This window comes from Saccoglossus kowalevskii, chromosome 4, assembly GCF_978046115.1.
Source record: "Saccoglossus kowalevskii chromosome 4, keSacKowa6.1, whole genome shotgun sequence".
NCBI lineage: Eukaryota > Metazoa > Hemichordata > Enteropneusta > Harrimaniidae > Saccoglossus > Saccoglossus kowalevskii.
In genome coordinates, this window is record NC_140644.1 from 20709103 (window position 1) to 20724790 (window position 15688).

At 38.1% G+C, this 15688-nt stretch overlaps 2 protein-coding genes across 2 annotated transcripts; both read right to left on the reverse strand.

The window, feature by feature from the left end:
• Positions 1-741: 741 nt before the first annotated feature.
• Positions 742-6136, reverse strand: LOC100370919 (dual serine/threonine and tyrosine protein kinase-like). Its single transcript, XM_002739306.3, has 4 exons — positions 5348-6136; positions 3539-4932; positions 3095-3320; positions 742-2928 (listed from the first exon to the last, which is right to left on the reverse strand). Exons 1-4 carry the CDS (start codon positions 6038-6040, stop codon positions 2533-2535), a joined length of 2709 nt encoding a protein of 902 aa, XP_002739352.1. The 5' UTR covers positions 6041-6136; the 3' UTR covers positions 742-2532.
• A 1742-nt stretch (positions 6137-7878) lies between these two features.
• LOC102801301 (dual serine/threonine and tyrosine protein kinase-like) lies at positions 7879-11897 on the reverse strand. The gene is made up of 4 exons (XM_085497941.1): positions 10996-11897; positions 9207-10597; positions 8828-9053; positions 7879-8416 (listed from the first exon to the last, which is right to left on the reverse strand). Exons 1-4 carry the CDS (start codon positions 11701-11703, stop codon positions 8024-8026), a joined length of 2718 nt encoding a protein of 905 aa, XP_085354067.1. The 5' UTR covers positions 11704-11897; the 3' UTR covers positions 7879-8023.
• Positions 11898-15688: the final 3791 nt, after the last annotated feature.

The following is a 15688-nucleotide window of genomic DNA, read 5'->3' on the forward strand; positions in this document are numbered from 1 at the left end:
AGGTTTTTGATTGAAGAGAGGCACTTTTAATTTCTGCAAGGCGGTCTAAAATACCTGAAACACCACGATTTATGTGTTTAGAAGTAGGCCCCCAAACACAAGTTAAATTCTTCTATCAACAGAAATCAAGAAAACAGTCATTTTTCTCTATGGGCATGTACAACATTACGACCATCGGGTTGTTTGGGTTCGAAAGAAAAGCGCGTGAAAAATAATTTTGCGGGAACAACACCAAAGACGGATTGTCATCTGTAGCGGCTTGCTCGTGGACATTTAAGTTCTGTCAACTTTTAAACCGCAATCAGTTGTACGGCGCTAACACGCGTCATATTGTTAAAATTGAAATCAATTGAGACGATATATCAACTTTGCCGCTATCAAGAAACTTCGCGAATGAATTTCGCAAGGCCGAAATACAAGTACAATTATAATTGCTGTATGCTAGTTCCAGGGCAAACTTAATTAAACTATGATTGCAAATATAACTTTTCAAAAGCTATACCACATTTAAACATGTTTTTGTGCTCAAAATGAAGTTGTTATAATGTTAATAATGTAATGTAATATAATTAACCATAGGTTCAATATGTCGTGAAACTGGTGGTGGTTATTTCTGAATTTTAGAACCCACAATTTTATTATCATATTCTACTCGTATAGTAGCTGGGTTCGGAAAACAAATTACTACCAATACATCTGATATTGCAGGATCACTAATTATATACATTAGACAAAATAATATTTAATTTAATAACTATTTATTTCAACTTATTAACATTATAATATTTAAATCATGTGGCCACATCCAGTATACTGCTAAAGTACAGGCACAGGGAGCCCAAGGACTATGATCAACTGTACGCACTCCATATGAGCTCATGGGGAGTGCGTACAGTTGATCATAGTTCCTGGGCTCCCTGTGGTACAGGCGAAAATGTTGCATATAGCTCGACTAAACATAAATAATAATACAGTAGTTTAATAATACAGTAGTTCATAACTCGTAGGTTATATTGCGTGCTGGAAAGATGAAACACATAATGTATCAACGGTAAGCAATGATAACCGCTGGTAATCGTCTTGGTAGATTAATATTACAGTTGGGTGTGTGGCTTAGATTATGGTTACTATAGGCGAGCCCCGAGAAAGATTCGTTAATCGTAAAGGTATGTGTCCCCTAGTTCTAAGACCATACAGTTGGATGCCTGGTCATTCAGTCCCTTATTTGTCTACAAACATTGTACAATCTGTAATAACGATAATACAGTGTAGTGTATTCTTTGTATGTATTATAGCTGTGGATTAAAAAACGCCCCTTGCCGTATGGTATATGCATGACAAGTCAAATGTGAAAAATCGTTCTGTTTATTAATAAATATACATTGGGGTTATAACAGACCTTGCAATTGATTGTTAGTGTAAAACATGGATGAATTTCACTGTAATAATAAATATGAATAAGTAAATATCATAACAGTAACAATATTGTGTTTAAAGACGGATAAAGTATTTTTGTGACAGACGTGTCATCAACATTTTTACGGAATACCTATATACGATGTTTGAGAATACTAACTTGACGGTATTAGAAAACCAACCATGATCTGAATGTACTGTCGTGTTACGTAAATTAAATAAACTGATAAATTGAAAACATGCATAACGATAATCTTGTATTAGTATGGTACAGAAAAGTTGATAACATGTAATTAGTGTGAAAATTAGCTAATTAAACTGCAGACAGTTATAAACTATAATAATTATATAAAATGTTTAAACAAATTAACTAATTAATTTGCATACAAATAACATGCTAATTAATATGCACAGGATATTAAATAAATTTATCAGATGATCGACTCAAAACTATGCATGCACTTATTAAGTTTCAAGCCATTCGAGCAAGCTTTAAGATACAAACAAAACATAATGGAAATATCTGTAATTTAGCTAATTAAAATGAACAGATTAATTAGAAACAATTATCAAACAACCTGTACAATTAATGTGCATTTACCAGGAATCATTATGTCACACTGTTGTTGTGATACAGAATAAACAAGCTGAAATCAGTTAACTATTATGCAAATTAAGTTATAAATATTCACACATTAATTAAAAGCCGTTATCATGTAAGATCTACACAAACAACAATCACGTACTATGCGCATTACTTAATTAACATGCACAGATTTATACCAGAATCTAATTAGCTGCGGTGTTAATCATTTTATAGTAGCAGTCTACCTAGTTTTATTTCCATCCAGCCAGTGGATAATGAGATATCAGTAGTACAAGATTTTACATATATATACAGGCGGACGGACGAGCAAACAGACTTCTGTATGACATTACCTTCAGTGGGTTTGGTAACATTAAATATATCTACACATTAATTGGAGTGCGTACGTTATCTGGATAATGCTTATAAGGTTCAGATAACCCGTCTTGAATACTATATTGTCTTCAATTTGTAACAATTATGTAACTACAACACTTGTGTATATTCAACAGTAGAAGTACTGGTTGGTTTCAGCGACACTTTTTTCGAATTTCCTTCAGTTCTTTAATAATAGTATCAAAGTCTGGCCTGTTCTCTGGGTCTTCATCCCAACAACTTTCCATCAAATTCCAACATTTCTTGTCAAACGACTTGACGTACTCCGGACGAAGACCGTCTTTGCAAAACAACATTAAATCGTATCCCCCCTTTACATTGGCGTATTTTTTGGGGTTGACTCCCGATCCCTCGCAGATGAACCAGAGCAGTATTCCAAATGCATAGACATCTACCAATTTGTTATATTGCTCTCCCCTGATAAGTTCTGGTGCCATGGCTATAGGTGCGCCCACGATGGAGTCTGTGATGAGGCCCTCTGCTTTACTAAGTCCAAAGTCAGCAATTTTTACCTCGCTATCTTCGTCCAACTGAAAATGGAAACACAAGCAGTCTATGTTATGCATTTATTGTTGCAGAAATTGAGTACACTGACTTCATTCCAAGCTATTTTGTGATTCTGAATAAACCAAATAAATAGTTTATCAAATGATTAAATAGTAGCAAATAATCAAGTATCATAAAATGTAAGCTCACCAAAATGTTTTCTGCTTTAATATCTCTATGCACTAAACCGCAACTATGTAAAAATCGGATTCCCTTAGCAATTTCCACGGCAATAGACAGTCTATCCTTCAGTTGTTTGTAATGTGGTAACGCCTTCATCAAATCCCACTTCATTCGCGGTGTTACAAGGTACACATAATTATCGTGCTTTATACTGGCGATCAGTGGCAACATTCGATCGTCATTTGATATTTTCCTGTTAAATTAAAAAAACTATGATGTATGAAGATAAACACTCCTAATAATAAAGCCAATGTCACCTATAGCATCGCCACCTACGGCATCGCCATAGGTCTATTTATTTTTGTATTGACTAGCTGGCACTGCATATAACAATGACAATTACCGACTGCCAATTATAATATGATGTCGATTTTTGGCTCAGTATCTTAAAAAAGAAGGTTGATTATTTACCTTGTGTAGTGCACTTCCAACGCGAAATTGTCCATATCATTTATCTGTCTTGTCATGTCTACCTCCTTCACCGCATACGCTTGTGCGCCATTGGCATAACATTCACATTCGTAGACATCACTTTGGCTCCCTCTGCCGATCAATTTACCAAGTTTAGGCAACCCATACATTCTCTTGTCCAGTATAGAGTATGTATCGAACTCCAGTCGAGCTATTCGAGGGGCTATATCTCGAATGATGTGTCTTTCTTTTTCACTTGTACGAGATGACAGTCTCAGGATGTCGTCCAGTCGGTTGATCGCGATTTCAAAGTCTTTATGACAGGCATTAAGGTGGTTTGTTGCCTGGGAAACCACTGTCTCGGCTATCATGTCTATATTCACCTTACCAAGGATATCCTCAGCTGTAGCCTTTTTCCATTGCTGGTTAACATGGATTCGACCACGGGCTGAGTCAAATGGGTGCTTCATGATAGATAGGGTTTTTCTGGTAGCTTTCTTCATTTTCGATTTCCAGGTAGTTTTTTCCAGACGAACTGCATTCTCTACATCATATGATGACATTGTGCAATGCTTTAGGATTTCAGAAATGTCGTGATCTCCCTGATTGGTTTCTAACTCCTTGGCGACCAGCAGGATATCTTCAAGGATTCCATCGTTTGCCTGGAATGTACGACTCAACGTTGCGGCTATATTCGTGACGATTTTAGATTTCACAAAGTTTTCCATTTGCTCCTGACATTCTTTGATGATTTGATCTTTTGTTACAACTCCAGTAGTTGGAATTTCTATGTCAGTAAACGTACGATTCGCAGCGTCTTTCAGGATTTCTGGTTTGGCTTTCCTAATACTCGTTGAGATATCATCGGTAACTTCCGTCTTTTTGTGCTTTATTTTAGCCGAAATGCGTGAGTACAGTTTGTTTTCTCTTTCACGGCATTCATCCAACTTTCGAACAAACTGTTGGTGTTGCTCCTTAGACTTGGTTGCCCTTTGTATGAAGAAGTCAATGCAACTTGTGTGGGAACTTACCAAGATGGTACACGCTGCGCGTACAATAACATCTAACGATGACCTAATAAAGTCACAGAGACATACTTGGAATTTGTTGTAATCATGTATGAATTGCGATCGACCGGCGTGGTTTCCTCTCCGATATTCTTTCACGCGCCAGTTTGAGATGCCATGGAAACGGTTACAATCCTCCATGCTTACACCGTCTGGCAGGTATCCCTCTCTGACAAGACTGTTATATGCTCGACTTTTCTTCTCATAAACCACGTCCGCCTCACTCCAATCGTCATCATCATCGTCGTCATCGTCTTTATCTACTTTGGTAACAACGAAGAATATTTCTTTGGTTATTTCTTGCACTTTATTGATGTCTTCTCGATCCTGAAAGAAAATCACGAGATAGTATTATATAATGAATTATTAGTAAAATGTTAAATTACTCCCTGTGATACTGTCTCTAGCCAATTATTATAATAGTATTGTTAAGAGAAACTGTGCTACATTAAAACAACACTAACATTGATAAGTTTCCCGAGTGGGCGCGAAGCGGGTAAATTACGCAGGAAATAAACGATAAGTATACCATGAACCCAAAGGAATATTTTCAAATCAGGTTGTTGACTCTTTTCCGATTTCATGTTTCAGGTTCATTTGGTTTTTGCGAAGTGGTCTTTATTTTTTATAAATTTACGAAAAACTTGGCCACGGAGAAGGTTGGATTTGTAGATTTGACAATCGCAGGACATAGCTGTCTCAACCTACTTGCCCTACTGTCAAAACAGACAATTTACATTACCTGATTTGTGAGTTGGTTTTGCCCGTCGAGTACGTACACTACGAATGGAACGATGCTTTTCAATTCGTTCAACACCAATCTGTCTAATTCTTCATTCTCTTTCAGACCAGGCGAATCAACGACTTCAACACCGCTAGCCAAAAAATCGTTATCCACCTCAGCTGCAAGGTAGCTGCCAAGGATCTTCGGATCACGCCGAGATTTATCGTCCAGCTCTATCCATTTGCGCGGAATGGTTTTATTGACGATTCGCTTTGTGTCGATGACACTGCCATCCCGCGATATAACACTTACTTGCTGTTTCTTCCCGTAGTTCAGCTTCACTAGTCTAGCTGTCGCCGGTGTCTGTTTGGCACTAACGTAGGTCCCTCCAAGAAGGAGATTAATTAACGAGCTTTTACCTGAGTTTGTCTGTCCAATAAAAATCAGACTAGGTTTTCGCTCCACTCGTCCAATTATTTTTCTATGCCTTCTGCTTAACAATTTTACGCCGTCGTCCCGCATTGCCTGTTGCAATTTTCGTGAAAGAGATCTTTCCATACTCTCGTAACACCTCAATGTCTCGCTTTGAGCAGTCAATATTTCTTCAGAATCCCGTTTATACGCAGCACACGATGACTTCAGGATATCGCCAGAATCCCCCGTAATTGTACTGTCTATTGCTGCACCCTGGCTTGCACCCCGTGCCGCCATTTTGTAGGTGTTGTGTTTAGAAGCGTCTTAGACCAGCGGGGCAACGTAGGACTTGATTACTCTAAAGTCAATTCACGACCTTGTTGTTATGCACCGGTCCAGTTCTATACAACCGGTGTTTACAAGTTGACTCCGCCCACTTCATAACAGTGAAAAATGTCTTAAACCCAGGTCATGAATTCATGTACCGGATTTTTAATATCATTTACACAATACCTTATCCATTTAACGATTCAGAGAATTCAGGGAAAAGCGTTATTTATATCATGTTTTTTTCGCCGGGGAATTACCGTTCTCGCTGTCAGTACGATATAGTCCATTGTTTGTGACCCCTGACCTTACATCCTGAATACCCATTGTATTGTAATACATGTATAAACTCTATCGCCTTGAATTCAATGTAAAGAGGATTTTACACTGAGTGCAGCACGCTGCAGTAGACTGCTCAGTAGAAGCATAGTTGAACCATGGAAGGTACCAGTGGCGGCGGCACAGCGGGGGGGGGGGGGGAGTCACCTCTAAAAATATGTTAGGGGGCGTCGCCTCTCCGAAATCAAGCTGAAATCCTTTGTGTCAGTAAAATTTGCCCCTCAAAATACAGGAAATTGCGTTTCATAGGGTATTGATTTCAAGTAAGGTCGCGCCCTGGGCGCGGGGTTGGTGAGCAGATCTCGCCACTCCATGTACAATTTCGTGTCGCCGCCTCTGAATTCGTACTCTTGTGATGTTTAAGGTGCACTATGAATCGGCTTTGTTGATCAACCTACTTGGCCGTCCCGTAAAAATACCGTTACTGAGTCCGAGGATGTGTACCATTATCGCAATGTCGACGGAAATTAATAATTATTATGGAAACTAATAATTATGGATGAAGAAATGCACTTTGATTGTTTACTTTTATAGGAAATTATTCATTCACATTTTGATAAATTATGATCTGCAGGTATTTCACACCAACACATGCGTGACCAAGTGACCATTTTAAATCTTCGGAGGCTGGAAACATTGAGTTCGGGGTAATCTAGTATGACACGACATTTTGTTTTCATTTTAAAATGATAATATTTGATTTGTGTCAAAAAGCGTGTTTTTAAATTCAAGTTCTTCTTTTTTATAGTTACCCCCTGAGAGTCCAAAAGGTTCACCCACTAAAAATAATCTACCACACACAGTTTATTGTTTCAATACATGTTAAGAGACAAACAAAAATCGAATATTTATATTTTGTTTACTTGCCTGGTTAAAATAGCATTCTCATTACTCAATAACATGTTCTAATATGTAAACATTTAATTGACTCACAAATAAACCAATATTCAACCTTGTTTCGTGAACCAAAAATGCTTGACCAATAATCCTATGTAATAGAATCGTGAAAAGAATACATATATGTTTCGTCGTGTAATTATTGAAAAAACCCACAAAACTTAGTAATAAGGTAAACCACTGAAGCATAATTATTTATCAAAGAAAGGCCTCATAATGTCTAGATTTGACTTTGCTATTTTGTACTGAGATTGGATTGTTTGTCATAACACCGTGGCTGTTTTATGGATGCCTATTCCCCAAATCGGAATTTAGGTTGTCTATGTTAATTGCAGAATTAGAATGACAATCTTACAATCTGCCGATTTGATGGCCCTTACTGACATTTTCAGGCATTTCCTCACCAAATTCTTCAACACCAAGAACTAGTAAAATTGATCAAAGCTCAAATAGCACTCAAATAATATTCATTCTAAAATTCGTAATTAAAATATACGCAAACGTCCGAAGAATGTACTTCTGAGTATATAATACGAACTGTGATATAGGTTTAAGTTAGTTAATATTCGTTGTTAATAAATAGGTTGATACACTTGTACAATTGTTGAGTAAATTCAATCTAAAATAATCTTGTGTTATATTCAACGAAAAACATTTCATGTGACCGATTTTAATAGTCTAGCGTATTATCTGTGTGTAGATAAATATACACTCAAGCTAAGCCAGACGTTTTCGTATTCCGACTAAATCCTTCACTATTGTGTCAAAGTCTGGTCGTTTCGTTGCATCTTCATGCCAGCATCTCTGCATCAAGGCCCAACACTGCTTGTTGAAACCTCTGTTCTCAGGGCGGAGCCCATCCTTGCATAAAAACATTAGATCAGTCGTCCTTCTTATCTCCGCATACCTACTAGGTACGCGCCCTGTCCCATCACAAATGAACCACAACAATATACCAAATGCGTAAACATCTATTGATTTGTCGTGAGTTTCCCCTCTTATTAGTTCTGGTGCCATGGCCATTGGAGCGCCCAATATCGTCTTCGTCATAAGGCCATACGCCTTGCTGAACCCAAAATCAGCAATCTTCACATTGTTGCGATCATCCAGCTATGGGAGCAATAACATTGATGCAATTAATGATTTGGTTTTTATTAATTGACATACCACATCATCATCGCTATTTAACTAATTATATGTAGACTAACATCCATAATCACATTAAAGTAGTCTTATCACAGGCACAAGTAGCATAATGTTTGTAGCATCGGACCCATTAGACTTGAGTTCAAGGCCCGCCTAGGGTTTAACAATAAATAAGGGCGATTGCGCCACTAGCTCAATGGGGAGAAGAATCCACTAACAAATGCGACTTTGGTTAAGGTCCGCAGGTGCCCGTTTTCGACCGGGCTTAAAATACAATACGTCATATGCAAATTAAAAAAAAATATCCGGAAAATCACCTAATACAAAAATATATTTTAACATGATATACATTGAATAATACATAGGCTAACTCACCATTATGTTTTCCGTCTTTATATCTCTGTGTACCAATCCCTCGGCGTGTAGAAACCGAATACCCTTTGCGACTTCAATTGCGATGTCAAGTCTATCAGGCAGTCGTTTAATAGACGGTATAGCTCTCATCAAGTCCCATTTCATTCTTGGAGTCACAAGATACAAGTAACCTTTATATTCTATACTCGCTATAAGAGGCAATATTCGTTCATTTCCCGATATTTTCCTGTAAATTAAAACAAATAAGAAATTGAGTGTAAGACGCCCAAAGGACAATTCGTGTGTTTAATTTGTTACAATGATACGTGAAAAATGATATATGTAAACCTGTCAATGGGCATTCCTGGTGATTACCTGAAATAAATAAATAAATACCTACCTTGTATAGTGTACTTCTAATGCCAGATCGTCTGTGTCATTTATTTTCCGTGTCATGTCTATCACTTTGGCCACGCACTGTTGTCGATCAGGTCCATAGGCACCACAGTCGTGCACATCCCCCTGACTTCCTCTGCCAATCATAGTTTTCAGGTCAGGCATTCCAAAAAACCTCAAGTCGAGCATTGAATAAATTGAAAACTCTAGGCGAGCTAAACAGGGCGCGTATTGACGGATTTTCAATCTCTCATCCTCATTTGTTTGAAATGACACCTCCAAGACGCGCTCGAGTTTGTCAATGGCTTCCCCAAATTTGTCATGTCCGTTACGTAGGTGCTCTGTCGCCTGGTGAACAACCTCGTCCGCAATCTTCTCCGAATTCACCCTGCTGACTATATCTTTACATATATTCTTTTTCCATTGCTCATTCACATGGACGCTGCCACGTATTGAATCGTATGGATGCTTTATAAAACGTAGGACTGTCTTTGCAGTCTTTCTAATTGTCAATTTCCAGGAGGCTTTCTCTAATCTGAGAGCATTTCTAACCACATACGAAGACATAGTGCAAAGTCTCAATATTTCGGAGACGTCTTTGTCTGGCTGCTCTTTTTCAAGTTCTTGTACCACTTTAATGAGATCCGAAAGTATACTGTCTTCATCTTTGAATGTCTTGCTCAGTTTTTCTGAGATCTCTGTACACAGCTTCGTCATTACGAATTCTTCCATTTGCGTTTGGCACTGTTTTAATAACTCCCTATTGGACACGACTTCATCTCGTGGTACAGCGATGTCCGTAAAGTGGTAACTCGATGAATCTCTTATAATGCCGTCTGTAGATGCCCTGACACCAGCCGAAATGTCTTTCGATATTTGGCTCGTTTTATTTTTTATCTTGGACGCCATATTTGAATATATTTTCCCCTCCTGTTGGCGACATTCTTCTATTTTCTGCTTGATTTGCCGTTGTTGTTCTTTTGATGCAGTCGCCCTACGGATGAAGAAGTCAAGGCAGGCCGTAAGGGATGATAGTAGCAATTTACTTCCGGCCAACACAATCGAATCCAACGACGACCTAACAAAGCTACACAGACACTGCTGGAATCTGTAATAATCCTTGACGAACGGATCACTATCACGGCGACCTTGCTTCCGATATTCTTTTACTCTCCAGTTTGAAATACCATGGAAACGCTCACAGTCTTCCATTTTTACACCAGTCGGGAGATACCCTTCTTTTACAAGACTATTGTAAGCCCTAGTTTTCTTTTCCAGGACAACTGCGGCTTCGTCATCGTCATCGTCGTCACTCTCATCGTCTTTGTCTACTTTAGTGACAACGTAGAATATATTTTTGGTTATGGCTTGCACTTTCTTTATGTCTTCTCGGTCCTGTATCACATGGATAGAATTGAATCAGTTTTAATGGGATGCACAATCAACAAGTAGTGAACAGAACATAGTTATTTGCATCTATAGCATAAATTAATAGTTACAATGTTATAATTATTTTTGGATTTTTCATTAAACAAATTTCGTAGACGAAATCTTGGGAAGTTAATGGAAAGTTGTCAATTTGTGTTGATATAAACACGTCAAAGCAATGGTATTCTGATGAAACAGATATTTCTAAAAATTAAATACATTCCGGATGGTCAATTAAAAACCTCCCGTGGGATTCTGGTGAAATAAATAAAATCAAAAAAATCAAACTCGAATGCATTTCGGAAATCATCTCAACTTAAAAGTCTCAGAAAACGGGATAATTGTGAATACAAATGTATGTATACCTGGTTAGTAAGCTGATTTTTCCCGTCGAGCACGTACACTACAAATGGAACGATTGTTTTCAATTCATTCAACACCATCTTGTCCAATTCTTCATTTTCTTTCAAACCAGGCGAATCTACGACCTCGATACCACTGGATAGAAACTCGTTATCCACCTCAGCTACTATGTAGCTCCCAAGCATCTTCGGGTCACGTCGTGCTTTCTCGTCCAGCTCTATCCACTTGCGTGGAACAGTTTTCTTCCTCAGGGTTTTTTCCTCCAGTACGCTTCCATCCCGGTTAACAATGCGTACCCTCTGTGTCTTGCCGTATGTCAACTTCACAAGTCGCGCTGTCGATGGTGTTTGTTTTGCAGCTACGTAGGTACCGCCCAGCATCATATTAATTAAGGAACTCTTACCCGAGTTTGTCTGCCCGATGAAAATTAAACTAGGTTTCTGATTTACACGCTCGATTTTCCTCTGCTCTCGTTTGCTGAGTAGAACGATGCCTTCATCGCCCATTCTCTTCTGTAGGCTTTTCGACAGAGTGTGTTTGATCTCGTTGTAACATTTGACAGTCTTGCTTTTGATTTCCAGTAGACGCTGTGTATCCCGTTTATGTGCCCAGAAAGCCTTTGTGAGTACGTCGTCAGAGGCACAGACATCGCCATCGCCATCGTCTGCTAAGTTCATTTCAAAAACTACGTCCTGTAGACCCGTCGCCATTTCTTCACTCGAATCAACTCGGGGGAGGGGTGTAATAATCACCGGCACCTCTGGAACATCCAATACGCCGCCGACGTACAGGTACCAATACAAGTAGTAGTATTATGGGAAGCAATCGACTTACTGTATCTTGGTATGCCGATGACGTTGTCTCGACTCCAATCGCACAGTCCTACAATTTCTTTTCTACACGGAACCCAGCTATTTATCCTAATTTATAGCTGTTTTATATTCTGGGTAAATCGCATGCAAATAGCGGCACTGTATTCAACGTATCTTGTTGACGTATTTTATTATTATTTATCATGTTGTGTGTGTGTTCCCTGACAGATATATGATCACTGGTCACCTGACCAATACGTTGGTGGCGTACCTGGCGTACCTGGCGCTAATTTATTACTACCTTGTACTAAAATATGTTAAATTTCCACCGCCCGGTTAGACTTAAAAAATACACCACGATTATTCACTTGTGAGATATAATTTTTGGTATGTGTTGGTTCTTGGGTATTTCAGTCTCGTCGTCCTGTACTTCATTTAGTAATTCGAACTTCCCTGTTCGCGTAAAAATGGAGAGTTTCGCGATTTCGACATCGAAAATGCCTTGACTTAATTATTTGCTGAGGGACGGCCGCTTAGATACGTGCTCTGTAACTTGCAGCACATGAACCTAAAAACGCTAGGTAATCGAACAAAAATGACGTTGTACTAAAGACAAAAAGTAGGTGAAGGTCACTTTTTCGTAGCATAAAAACGATTAGCTTCCTCGCTTATTATGACACCCTCAAATCGATTGATCGAGCTTAGTAGGGAAATCCACTCGCATTATATCGCGTTCGCCGTGCTAGGCAATAAAACAATTTATTTGCACTGAAGTAGGTTCAAGATCTGCACTTTCTCATAGCAGAAGCACGGTTTTTACCATCGATTACTAAAATCAAAATATGATTTGGCGCCACTAATAAATAAGCTATATTACCGCTGGGCTGAACCAATGAGTCATTTTTTTTACCTCGACATTTTTTGCTTGGAAAGGCATTCACGCTAAATTTTAGATTTGGTACGCTGGGCTGAATCATTCATATCGCCAAATAAACGTGATATTGCATTACTTGCATCACATTGCATTTTTGTCGTGCCATACATTGTGTTTTTAGAGTCCCTCAATTTTGTTTCAAATACTGCAGTCGCAAGGAGATAACCAGGTCGTTGAAAAGTTCGTTCTGAAATTCACGTGCAGTAAGTTACGTTTTCGGATTCCCTCAAATTTGTTTTGACCTTTGTCACCTATTCCCACATCAGAGTGAATTACAGCATTAATATTTGTTCCCTGGGATTATGGTATTTTCGCTCGGAAACACAAGGGCCATAAGACTCGATTTCCAAAGACGCAGGTCGTTTCGATCGAACGATTTCTTTTGTTTCAAGTTCGTTGTATGCTTAAAAACATGGCAACGTTGTTATATTATTGACAATGGCAATAGCCCAAAATGGACTTCCTTTTCAACGCGTCTTAAATGTAATCACAGCGTTGAGGGACTGAGATGTAATCGATGATGTTGACGTCGCCGTACGTAAAAACAAACTCTCGAATTGACAACATGGAAATATCGGTTAAATCGATCATGAAGACTGATGATTCGATTGATGGCCTGATGGCCGGAATAGCTGTGTTCATTTCTATGCAATTGTGATTCTCAATTTCTATGTGTAAAATATCGCTGGTAAGGACAGCGTCGGCTGACAGACAATTTTGATTCTGTAAGCTTTCTTGACACGGGCAACTGACTTTTATCTTTTTGTTACTATTCTGACTTTTTCTCGGTCGAATTTTACACTGATAAGTAAGTATTAAGTAAGTAAACGATCCGGCGCATAGTCAACATGAGACTCTGGATAACAGGTAGGACCTGAAGGTAGTGTCAACATACAGCATTAATGGGCAAGCGACAATTCCTTTTTTAAAATCTCATTTACTAGAATTTCCTGAAGTAACACGTTATCATTATATCAAGTAAAATTTATTTTGTTCAGGCTGCATAATGGATTCTATAATTAATATACCATGGGTATTTTTGTAAAGTGTACCTTTATGTAATACCGGAACAAAATATGCACACTATTAAAATGATAAAAACTTCAAATGCAACCGTAGTACAAATACAGAGTAGACAAAATTATCGAGAGTGATTTTGGATTACCGGTAGTTAAAACTTTGCCAACATGATGTGATATTATATATAATTGGTGGTGGGAATTACCAAGCCATGTTATAAAATAGTGAACAAATATTTTCGTAACAAACACTAACCGTAAAGTTACTGATGTAATATTTTATATTGAAATTTATTAAATTTTATATTTGTTGTATTGCAACACATTAGTGATACGGTGACCCCTCGCTAAATCGCGGGTGTCGGGATCCAAACAAAAAATGCGACATATCAAGGTTCGTGAGGGGAGGTTCATGCGTTGAAAACGAATAAATAGCACATATACACATGTGTTCGTAGTAAGTTTTCTTTATTGAAAAACATCACAGCTTCCATGCCCACATGAATTCTACTCATTGTAGTGAATTTTACAGAGCTATATCAAAGGCAGACCGGCCAAGAAGTACGTAAAGTCGCGATTTAACAACCCGTCAACACCTTGAGTCAGGCGGTTGCCACCCTTTGTATCTCAGTATTTGACGGACAGTAAGTGTTAAGTTGTCTCCTCCAGCTCTTTTACGGCCAATTAAATACAAGACGCAACGAAACATTAGTTCTTTTACTTACTGGGATGTAACTTTTACTTAATTCTGTTACATCTGAGTTAACGTATACCAATTTTATAGCTTACCAAATATTTGTAGACTATTGTCAAGTAATATGAAAGGCTGCACTAGAAACTAGCTAGGATATATACATCCCAGTTAACGTATATACATTCTTACTACCTTATACTAAAACATGAAGTTACACAGATAGGGAAAATGTCTCATGGTTTGGAAAAATAATGCCTTCTTTTGTCCAGGTTATATGATAAATATTTTGAGTGTGTATGTATTAAAATATGCAATCATAGTACACATGCAAAGTAACAAAATTATGTGAATTTGCTTTGGTGGTGGAAATTTCCATGCCAGTTTATAAAATTGTGAAAAAATATTTTCGTAAATAATACCAATTCTCATTAATGTATATCATTTATGCATATAATTACATATCTCATATGCTTTATATCATTTTAATTATACATGGTATTCCCAGATTGACACCGGTTGTTAATGGCACATACAACATAAGATTCTCAACTCCGAGGAAAAGACAAGTTTCTGCACTCACCGTGAAAGCCAATGATCGGGTAAGCCAATCACCGTGAAAGCCAATCATCGGGTAAGCCAATCACCGTGAAAGCCAATCACCGTGAAAGCCAATCATCGGGTAAGCCAATCATCGGGTAAGCCAATCATTGCAAAACTGCTAGTACAGCCAATTAAATGTTTTTGCGTGAATCACACAGCAGAGAAGCAATTATCTTGGCCCTGGGTATAATTTCTGTGTTCATGCTAACTCATAGGGACTGAGATGCTACACTCAATTATGGGCTAAAATTTAATTTATGTTTGCATATCGACTATACCCCGTCCAGTTCAGTACGATGTAAAGGAGTACCAAAATTACTTTGATTTCTCAGTACTTTTACCAGGGTGGTGTACCCTTTAGTTTTATGGTATTGAAATCACGCCGCCAGGCCATTTTCACTTTACTAGTAGCTCAGGGTCCCTGAACTGAGTGCACCGTTGAGTGTCATGAGAAAATGAGACACCGAAATGAATAGTTATGAATCAAATGATATTTTTATTTATTTATTAACATTTACTCACTCCTCGGAGAGAGTGGCAATGGTTACAGATAATAGTAAAAGTATACAGTATTAATACACTAATAAGGAAGTAATTAAAAAATAAAGTAATCTACAAAAACAGAATATTAATGGG

Bases quoted from the DNA above. Each gene is read 5' to 3' on its own strand.
- LOC102801301 (XM_085497941.1), bottom strand. From the start codon at position 11,703: ATGGCGACGGGTCTACAGGACGTAGTTTTTGAAATGAACTTAGCAGAC. The intron at 10,598-10,995 runs GTATACATACAT...CATGTGATACAG, and splicing joins AAAATCAGCTTACTAACCAG to GACCGAGAAGACATAAAGAA. The intron at 8,417-8,827 runs GTGAGTTAGCCT...TTGCTCCCATAG, and splicing joins TAAAGACGGAAAACATAATG to CTGGATGATCGCAACAATGT.
- LOC100370919 (XM_002739306.3), bottom strand. From the start codon at position 6,040: ATGGCGGCACGGGGTGCAAGCCAGGGTGCAGCAATAGACAGTACAATT. The intron at 4,933-5,347 runs GTAATGTAAATT...ATTTTCTTTCAG, and splicing joins AAAACCAACTCACAAATCAG to GATCGAGAAGACATCAATAA. The intron at 3,321-3,538 runs GTAAATAATCAA...TTAATTTAACAG, and splicing joins TTGGAAGTGCACTACACAAG to GAAAATATCAAATGACGATC.